The following is a 10,673-nucleotide window of genomic DNA, read 5'->3' as shown; positions in this document are numbered from 1 at the left end:
AACACAAAGTTGTCTGGCCTGAAGATCTGGCCGAATGGTCCAGACCTGACCGAGTCCATGGTGCCCGGCTCCAGATCCACCAGGATGGCCCGAGGGACGTACTTGTTACCTGTGGGGACAAGAGCCAGACTTAGGGAGTTGGCAAGAGATCACAGACAAGGTTGTGCTCTCTGCGACTCTCACTGCAGAATCCATTAGAGAAAATCCCAGTATCTGAGACAAAAGTGAGAGAAGAGGGGAGCTTTTCTGCTCTGGAAAAACAGAGGTAATAAGCATGCTTAGTCATGGCAAACATGCAGGAGTCTGAAGGAACTATAAAGTGTATTTTTTAGCAGCTGACATTTAAAATGAACGCAAGAAGCACTTCTTCGTCATTTGTGTGTTCCTAGTACATTGTGTCTGCCACATAGCAGTATGGAAAGCAAGGGTGACTGGGCAAAAACATTCAAATAGTCACCAGCGGCTTCGTTGTAGTACACATTGATTCTCTCCAGCTGCAAGTCACTGTCTCCATGGTAACTGCCAGTGGGGTCGATCCCATGCTCATCGCTGATGACCTCCCAAAACTGGAAAGGAAAAGAAGGAATCGCATAATGGCCTGGCCCTCTAGATGTCAGGAAGGATAGCCCTTTTCTTCCTCGTGTCCTTGGAACAGCGGTCGCTGTGGTCAGACTGTTCAGGAGCTCTGGACTACCGGATAGCTGCAGCCCCTGGTGCTCCAGCAGCTGCTGCTGAGGGGCTTGGAAATCCGCAGAGCATCGGCCATGTTATGGCGATTGACTGAAAAGCTGGGAGGGGCACTGAAGTGGGGGCGGGGGGGGGTGGCACAGAGGGTTCCCTTCTAGGCAATGCCAGTGGGTCCTGGGGAGGCTGTCACCCCCAGGCAGGGCTGAAGGTCGCAGTATCCCAGCTGATGGATGGGTCCTGGCAGATCTGAGGACCAGGTGGAACCCGCCCTCTGGCTGCCTTCAGGGATCAATGTCTCCTGGCACAAACCCCACCCAGCCCCCCAAGCAGCATAGTGTTCTGCCAGTGACGTCCACACTGGCCTCCAGCCACTGACCACAGCAGGGGATGGGTGGGGAAGGGTAAGAAGGAGCCTGGGAGCAAGGCTCGGGGCAGTGGATGGAGCTGGCCCTGGTGAGGTTGCAAACTCCATTGTGAATTGGCAGCAGGAAAGGGGGCGGGGAGGTTGGGGTGGGCAATATGGCGGTTCTGAAAGAGACCACGTCCTTGTCCAGGCGCCCGCCCACACCCATGCACCATGCCCGCTCCTGCCTGGCCCACTGCGGTCTGTAGTCACAGCCAACGCGGTCACCTGCTGGCCCGCGACCGGAAGCCAGACTCTGACACTGAACATCTTTACGTCTAGATGGGAAATTATCTAAGGTTCACGTCTTCGAAACCCAACGAGAAGCCTCCATGACATCTGTTACCCAATGACACTGCATTTTTTCATTAAAACCATAGACAAAATATATAAATTGATCTCCACAAGAAGCCACTGGATTAATATGACCATAGCCCCATCCAAATTTCAGAGACTAATACACCCAGGGAAATGCCAACTACGTCCCCCAGAAGGTCCGTGTCCGAAGGAGATTTCAAGGGGCCTCGATGAAAAGCACACACAGCTGCGGCGCCGCGCGCACAGTGGCAGGTTGTGCGGCTTCCTGGGCCCCGCCCGGCAGCCGCGCCAGGAATGCGCCACCCGGCAGGCGGGCCGCCGCCACCTCCCTCCAGTCCTGGCCTGCGCCCTCGGGACCCGCTGCCCCGGCCCGGCCCGGCCCGCACCCTCGGGGCCGTCGCCCCCTCCCCGCGGCGCGCCCACCTTGGCGCCGATCTGGTTGCCGCACTGGCCCGCCTGGATGTGCACGATCTCGCGCATGGTGCCGGCTGCGGAGCGGGTGGAGGCGCTGGCCCTCGGAGCTGTGCGCGAGCGCTGACCGGCCGACTCAGGAGCGCAGAGACCTGCCACCTCCCCCCAGCTCAGCCCTTTATATGACGGGACCCGCCCCCTCCCCCGCCGGCCCGCAGTGACGTAATGGCGGGCGGGACCGCGGGGGGCGGCGCGGCGGGACTGCGGCACCGCGAGGGGGAGCCGGGGCGCGGTGCGAGGTGCGGGGGCGATGCAGCCCAGCGCCCCGCAGCCCGGGTCCCGCCGGCCCGCCCAGCCCCGGCAGTCGGCACGCCCTGCAGGCGCCCTCGCCCCATCCCTGGGTACGGCCCCACCCCTGCCCCGGGTCGGGGGTCTAGCGCTCAGTCGGGCCACTCTGGATTCCCGAAGAGGGCTGGAGCCCGGGGTGCTGGAACCAGGGAGAGGGGCTGCCTCCAAACAGGGTCCTCGGCTCCTGGGGGAGGGCGAGAGGCGTCGAATACCCTTTTGGAGTAGGGAGCCCAGAATTTTCACTGGAGTCCACAGCTGTTCTCTAAGGGTTTCCACGTCCTGGGCACAGTCCTGGACCCCGAGCCTCGTTCTTTCTATTCCGGGTGGGAATTCGCGGCGAGTATAAACGCCAGGAGGAGGTGCAGGGTGAGGAGGACTCGGGGTCCCAGGTGAGAGGGGCTGGGCGGCTGTCTTCAAGGAAAGCAAGAATGGCAGGTTGGGCGGCTTTTCGCTTCTACGTGTGAGGAAGATGGTCGCTTTGGGAGGGGCTCGCAGAAGTCACTCGGCACAGGATGTGTCTCATGTCTGCTTTGGGTCTTGGGTCCTTGTAAAGGCCACTTAAATGTGGAAGATTCTACGTGCATGCATGTGTCAGAATATAATAGCCACGGGTCAGCCCATGTACGTGTGCCTCACACGCATTGTCGCCTAACCCTCACGGCAGCCGTATAGCGCTGCACGGCCCGGTCCAGAGGCCACCGGCCACAGGTAGCTATTGCACGCTTGAAACGTGCGTAGTCGGAGTAGAGACTCGCTTTAAGTGTAAAATACTCATCGAATTTCATGGACCCAGTAAGTTAAAAGAATGTAAAATATTCCATTAGTGCTAATTGTTTATCTATCTCGATTACATATCAAAATAATATTTTGGATATATTTTTGAAATTATATCCAATTTCAAAGTGCTTTTCTATTAACTTTTTAAAATGCCTGCTAGACTAGTAGTGACTACTAGAAAACTTTAGATTACCTATGTGTCTCACGCTGTACTTCCGTGGAACAGCGCTGTTCCAGAGTGAACATTATTACTATCCCAGTCTCACAGCTTGGAGAAGGAGGCTCAGAGTGACTAGCCACAAAGCCGGTAAGTGAGGGCACCCGGATCCCTTCTACAAAGGCAAAGCCCAGATGGATTTTAAAGGCTTGGTCAGGGTGAGGTAAGACCCACCCTTGTTATTCTCAAAGACGATGTGACAGTGGGCTGGGTGAGCAGGGATGTGGGGCCTACTCTTGTTTCCCAGAGCATCCTCCTTTTCCTCTCTGGGGCCAGTTTCTCCAACTATAAAATGATGATAATTATAGGTGCCCAGCAGCCAGCTTTGTGCGTAGGAAATGAGAAGCTCTATATCAAAGCGGATTGAGTTTATGGAGCAAAAACACCGCCATAAAACCCAAGGCAATGCTGTCACTATAGGTATTAGGGCTATTTGCTGTGTTGATAGTGGGCATATATGAGAGGCAGACCAACTGGCCGCTTCATCACCCCTGCTTTAGGAAGCCTGTCCTTCAGGGTCCTCCCAGCACGCAGGCAAGTGCCTGGTGCTGGCTCTCAGGCTGGGGATGGGTCTCCTAGACTCTCTAGTCTCCCCTCCCCATGCTGCTGGGCCTCCACTGCACAGGGAATCCCACTGATTGTGTTCCCGGGTTCCTAGGGCTCGGCGTCCACTTCTCTCAACCCCCTCCCCCAACTCCCACATCTTGGGCTCTTCATGACCAGCTGGAACCTTCCAGAATCTCTCCAGAAGAGCTTCAGTGATGACCGGGTTCCACAAAGATTTATTTTCTGGAGGTGATTGCCTCTTGGCCTTTGTTTTTTCATTCAAATGGAAATTTGGGGTCAAACAGGAGCAGAGGATGAGACCTGGAAGGGATGATACTGGGGACATAGGGACCCTCATAGGTGGGCACTTCCCTGCCTGTGGAAGGCCAGACCACCCTCATGGAATTTGCATACTCTCTTGTGTCCTGATTGGGCTGTTAAGCAAGTGACCTAACTTCTCTCAGCCGCTATTACCATATCTGAAACATGGACATCTGTTCTTATTACGTTGTGAAGAGGACAGTGTCTGTGAACTGAATGTTTGGTGAATGTGCAGTCAGTAAATCAATGACAGCATTGATTACAGCAGGCCCAGGCACCTGAGGACGGCCTGCTCTGTGGATTCTGGCAGCAAATGCTCTTCCCAAGGCTGCCGCCTTCTGCCACCTGATATGCACCCCAGATGCACCCCAGCCTGCTTACTCATTTGCCCGCCTCTCCCTCAGCACCCAGCCCTCCTGTCTGTTAGTATATAATCAGAGACACGCACAGGCAGATTTTAAAATAATGCCTGCCCAACCTACAGTGACTCATCCGAGAGCTGTGAGCTCCTGCTCTCCTCCACCGTGTGCGCACCCAGAACACCACTGCGCCGTCACACAGCAGTGCTGTTCTGCACAGCACCGGTGCAGATAATAGCAGGGGGCAAGGGAGCCCACCAACCCTCCCCTGCCCTGGCGTGGGGGCTTTGGGGAGCTTCGGGGACAAGGTGGTTTCCTCCCCCTCTTTTTTCCTGCTTCAGTGTCTAGAAAGGAGCAGCTCTTCTGGCTGTTGGGCAGCGTGATGGGGGAGGGGAGCCAACATCCTCCTGCCACATGTCATTTCCTGCTTTAGACCTGATGTCACCGACAGTGTTTGAGCCGCCCCTACCCTGAAGGCACCTTGAGTGATGATGACAAAATCCAGACGGGAGAGGGCAGGCGTGGATTCCTGGTAGAAGGCGGCCGTGCCTTTTACAAAAGGCCTCTGCATCCCCCTTCCCTCGGCCTGCCCTTTCTCCCCTCGTGCCTCAGCGAGAGGGCTCCAGTGAGCGCCCTCTGATCATGTGCTGCTGCGAGGTGGGTGACTGCTGGTAACAGATGTCCTCTCTAAAGGGCCAGGCAGGGTCTAGTGGAAATGTGTTTAGCTGGGGTCCTGAAATTTTGAGAACATCAGTTTCCTCTGTAGAATAATGGAAACCCAAGAACCGTCCCAGCAGTGAAATTGTCTGAGTTATTCCGAAACAGTCTCACCTCCTATTTGTTCGTGCCCTCAGAGCAGGCCCGGGGTAAGAGGCACCCCGATTGCTCTCTCCCTCAGAACTCACCTAAAACAGCCCTGCCTGCTCTCCCACTGGGAGTGCACATTTTCAGGCTTTTAATGCAAGCATCTCTTTACAAAGATGGAGGAATTTTGCTTAAAGCATCTAAGATGCTTCCTTTTTTAAAAAGGCTGCCTAATGTATAAACAGTCTCAACCCCAATTTAATTTACCTTGCAAATGTCAGCTCCACCAAAGCTGGTAAATTTTGCACCAGACAATAATAATTTGGAGTAAATATATAGTAGTATTTTTCAGCCACTTTCTGGAATGTTTCATGTCCCAGTATGCAGTATTTTTACTAGAATTGTCAATCTGGATCTTTCAAAATTGAAAAATACGTATGTGTATGTGTGTGTAATATACATATATATTCTTATTGTGGTAAGAATGCATATGTATGTTCTGGTTACAAAATTAAAATATTTAGAAAATACTAAAAAACACAAGCATGTCTTTCCACTCTTCTCTAGATGTATTTTTTCCACTATTCGTGTTTGATGTGTTATCTTCCTTATTTTTCCTTTTCATGGGTTGTTTAGGTGTTTCTGTTTGTTCCTTTTTAACATAATTTCAATTATTTTTGTCTTCCACATCAGGAATAAAGAACTACTCTACTTTCTTATGCCGTGATTTGAATCAGACATAAGCTCACAAATTCTCAGACATCTGTAAACTTCTCCCAACTGCTACCATTTCCCCAGAACCTAGAGTGCTTGGGCCATACCAAATTCTTGAGGAAGCTGCGCTTCGCATGGCCAGGGCTGGCACATGACTGGAGTGGATTTCCCCTCATTCGTTCAGCCCCCTTCCCCACAGTCCCTGAGTGGTTAAGGGCAGGGGCCCTGGACAGAGTGGTTGGCTGTGTGACCTGGGGCAAGTTACTTAACCTCTCTGTGCCTCAACTGCCTCATCTGTAAAGTGGGAATAACAATAGGATGTACCTCCTGGGGTTGTTACAAGGATTAAATGAATTATTGTGTGAAAGTACTTAGAATCCCACCTGACCCATAGTAAGTGGTATATAAATCTTAGCTATCACAGTTGGTATTCCTGTATCCTTCCTTCCTTCCTTCCTTCCTCCCTCCCTCCCTTTCTTCCTTCCTTCCTTCCTTCCTGGGAGTTCTCCATAAATTAGAGCTCAGCTCCAATGCCCTTTCTCTGGGATGCCCCTTCTTTGTGCCCCATAATATTGTGTACACCCCTCCGTATGATCGTGCTGACTTCCAGTCCAGGAGATTGTCCTCAGCAAGGAAGGGCGCTGTGGGGGGAGGAACAAGCAGCACAACTGGAAGCGTGAGCGCAGGCCCCGTTTGGGGCTCTTCCTCCCACCCGAACCCTGAGGGTCTGCAGGTCAGCGAGGGTCCTCACGCCCCGCAGGCTGGTCCTGAGCCGAGCACGCCCCGCGGCAGGGCACAGGCCTGGACTGGCCCCTGGAGGAGCCGTGGAACCGACAGCCTGTGGCCCCCGATTTCTGACATTCTGCTTCCCTCGCCACCTATTTTCTGAATACACACTTTTCTCACAAAAATCTGAGTTGCCAAAGAATTTGAGCGGGGCCAGCCCTGGTGCAGAAGAGGTGCTGCTCCTTGTCTCGGAAGCTCGGACCTCGAGGTTCCTTCTCGTTCACTTTCACGGCAACGAGCAATCGCGGAAGGTTTGCCGTCAGCGTTTGCTCCGGCTGGAGACGAAGCCGGGTAGATGCGCGGAGCAGGATGACTCTGCCTCTGCTGAAAGTGTGCTGCCGAGAGGCTCGCAGTGGGCGCGGCGGGAGCGGGGGCGCGCCCTGGTGATCCTGGCCCGGCAGCTCAGCCCTCCTCTCCTCTGTCGCCCCCTCGCCCCGCTCCGCCCTCCCGGGAGGGGCTCGGTGCCCTGGCAGTGCCCCGTCCCGGCTGCCCGCGTGTGAGCCTGTGGCACGACGTGTCCCCGTGCCTGCCCCCGCGCCAGCGCGGCCTGTGCAGCTCTCCTGAGGACGGTCTTTGCAGCGGTGCAACGAGCAACCACCACGAGCCTCATAAAATACCTAGGGAAAAATGCGCTCGAAATGTGAAGTGCCCTTTTTTTAGTTATAAAATAATATTGAGGTACTGTTTTAAAAGGGTTCATTGGGCCTAGAGCATTTAGGTTATGTAAAAAGCCAGTCTCCTGGGGCCTCACTTGTGCCACCAGGAGTCCTCAGAGAAAGCCCCAAATTGATTCCTGTTCTTATGGCTCCCTCCTTTGTTCCCAACTAGATCCCAGAAATACTTCATTTGACTGTGTAGAAATACTGCTACTTATGTATAGTCAGTTATTATTTATGCCTAATTGTCATGTAGTGCAGAAATAGTAATAGGCATCATTTCAAATATGTGGTGGATGAATTTTGTTAAATTTGTTGTTTAATTATACCAAATTTTGCTTGTGTGACATGCTGCCAATGTCCTTCTTTTCTGGGTTAGGAATATTTGTTACTTCCACTCCTCTCCTCTCATCAGCAAGGGAAATTTTACTATCAGGCTTGGCAGGCACAGTCCTTACTAGTTGTCGAGACCTGAGAAGATGTTTGAGATGGGGGGAAGCCAGGGAGGTGGTGAGGAGACATCTTGGGTCAGTCATTTTCCCTCGTTGGCCAGAAGGGGGCGCACTGGCCAAGGACAGCTTGGTTGCCGTACCTGTTTGAGGGAAGAGGGTAGAGTTAGGCCTTTTGGTGAATGATAGGATAGATGAGCAATGCACAATGAGAAATTTCTGTGTATACAGTGTTTCAAAGTCAAATTTTTGTTAACTCATGGAATACTTGTATACTGTCTTGATTCACAGATGACTTTTAAGGTTGGATAGTTTTGTGATTAATGAAGCATATGGATCCCAGTGAGATACCAGTACTGATGCTGGAAAAGTGAAGCTGAAAAGCAGGCACAGGCTGAGGCCATCCCTAGTGGGGAGAGCACAGGCTGAGTCGGGGAAAAGTGAGGCAGGAAAGCGACTCAGCAACTTCAGGAGCTGAGTCAACAAATGAGTGTCAAGTCTGACGGGAGATTAATGCCAGGACCAGAACCTGCCATCCAATATTGCATCTGGGCTGAAGGAAGTGATGGAAAAGCAAGACAAGGTAACCAGGAAGCACAAGTCAGAGGGAGCGAGAACAGGACCTCTGCCCTGTAGGCTGCCCCAGAAAGCTGCCCGCAATTGCAAATTTACCTTCCTGAGCTTGAACTAGTCCTAAGTGAAATTGTAAGGGTGGCTAAGTTTCATTTTTGATTCTTTTTCCCAGTTTGAGCGCATGGGCTCCAGCTCCTTATAAAAGTCTGTACCAAGGAAATAATCTAACACCAATCAAGTAGGACCTTATTCTGATGAGTAAGGATATTAATTCTTCCAAGAATGTTCACGTAGAACCATAGACTTCTGTGGTCAAAGGGACCTGAAAATCATATATTCCAAAATTAAAAGATATTCCAAAATGAATCTATCTTGGTCCCGCCGTGAGAATTCCTGACAAGATGTCATAGAGCCTGTACTTGAACGCTTTCCTTAATGGGGTGCTCACTACAGCGCTGATTGTCGCACTATTTCGTGACAAGGACTTTACATATCTTATTTCATTTCATCCTTACAATGATTCTCTGAAGCGGGTACTATTATCACCAATTTCTGGAATAAGAAGCTAAGGCTCGGAGAAATTAAAATGCTTGCCCAGAGCCATACAACTAGTAAGTAGACAATCACTTACTGTGTGAACACGGTGTCAGGTGTTGGAACCGGATGTTCCAAGGACCATGTTCTTCCCACTCCCCAAACTATCCATCTGTGGCAGGCAGGCCGGATTCGAAGATGGCCCTGAGATTCACCTGGGCCTGGTGTGTGCACATCTTTTCCCGGTTGTTCAATCGAACACTAATCTAGGTACTGCTGTAATGAGGTTTTCCAGGTGTAATTAAGGTCCCAAATCCGTTGACCTTAAAATAGGGAGATGATCTGGGTCATCGCTAATCACATGAGCCCTTTCAAAGCAGAGATTTTTCTCCAGCTGGTGGCAGAAGAGGACCCCAGAATTTGAAAGCAGTGGAGACACTCGCCTGCTGGCCTTGCAGGAGCGGCTACCATATTGTGAAGAGGACCACGTGGCAGGGAATGGCAGGCGGCCTCTAGAAGCAGACAACAGCCTCTGATCAACAGTCAGCAAGCAAACAGGGTCCTCAGACCAACGACGGTGAGGAATTAGATTCTGCCCACCACCTGAAGGGTGTGGAAGGGGACCTTGCACTCCAGGTGGAGCAGCCTGGGAGGGTCAGCCTTGTGAGGCCCCGAGCAGAGGACCTGCCTTGCCAGATTCTTGACCACGGGAACCGTAAGATGTTTGTGATGTGCTAAGCCGCTGAGTTTGCGTTAACTTGTTACACAGCAACAGAAAACCACTACCTCATCTCCTCTTTGGTGAGTGTCTTAGATGGGTCTCCAGAAGCAGACCTGAGACAGGGATTGGAGTGGAAGTTTATTAGGGGCTAAACAGGGAAGCAGCAGGAGAGTAGTGGGGAACTGAGCTGGGAAAGAGAAGGAAGTCAAGAGGCTGCATTGGTGAGCAGGTCACTGCTGTGGGCACAGGGCTCCACGCTGGGAAATCTGGAAGCGACGAGAAAGACCGTCATCGGAGCCGTTCCACGGAGAGGCAGGGAAGCTGAGATATTCAGCTCCAGTCCGTCATTGAATAGGTCCTCCTTCCAAAAAGGAGGTTCAGGCAGGACTTGCCGTAGGGGGTCTGGGAAGAGTGAGTGTCAGAGGAACACAGGCCGGTACCAACGGTGTCTGCTCCCAGACACTTGTTAGGAAGTTCCTCCACATCTATGCACACATACTGTTTAGCACTCGTCCTAGTTTGGCTCCTTAGCTGACGACATCCCCATACTTTTCAGATACCTGCAATTTTCATGCTCCCAAGTGTTCTCTTCACTAACTAAACATTTCCAGTCTCTTCCTGGACACCCCCCCCCCCTCAAAAAAAACATAATTTTGAGTCCTTTATGATGTAGCAGGCATTGGATTCAGAACTAGTTGGGTTGTTCTTGATTGAGAGCTATAATAAATGCAGCTCTGACCACGTCAGCTTCTGGGCAGCCTCATCATACTGGTGACTCATATGATGCTGTCCTGCTTCTTTGTGGGGCTGCAAAGAACTGTCTCACCCTTCCTGTCGCTCTGCTGTTAGCATTTGGGCAGTAGGGAAGGCCATTCTCTCTACGAGGTGAGCTCGGGCCCCTCAGGGCCTGGCGCTGGGGAAGGGCACCATGTTCACGAGCAGTTTGTGCAGGTCTGCGTTCAGTATTCTTAAATTAGGGACAATTAGGCAGGGGCGAAGGCAAATGTGATCAGAGGACAAGTCAGCTGTCTCAACTTCTGGCCCAAACC

At 52.1% G+C, this 10,673-nt stretch overlaps 1 protein-coding gene across 1 annotated transcript; it reads right to left on the bottom strand.

Moving 5' to 3' along the window:
* Positions 1 to 5: 5 nt before the first annotated feature.
* On the bottom strand, positions 6 to 1,976 carry LOC124233231 (tubulin beta-4B chain; the record flags this gene model as incomplete). The annotated part of the gene is made up of 3 exons (XM_046650398.1): positions 1,832 to 1,976; positions 458 to 566; positions 6 to 109 (listed from the first exon to the last, which is right to left on the bottom strand). Coding segments are annotated over exons 1-3 (270 nt in total), but the record flags the coding sequence as incomplete, so codon positions are not given.
* Positions 1,977 to 10,673: the final 8,697 nt, after the last annotated feature.

This window comes from Equus quagga, unplaced genomic scaffold (genome assembly GCF_021613505.1).
Source record: "Equus quagga isolate Etosha38 unplaced genomic scaffold, UCLA_HA_Equagga_1.0 164397_RagTag, whole genome shotgun sequence".
NCBI classification, from domain to species: Eukaryota; Metazoa; Chordata; class Mammalia; order Perissodactyla; family Equidae; genus Equus; species Equus quagga.
The sequence above is the reverse complement of the archived record's forward strand: the minus strand, read 5'-3'. Positions and strand labels throughout refer to the sequence as shown.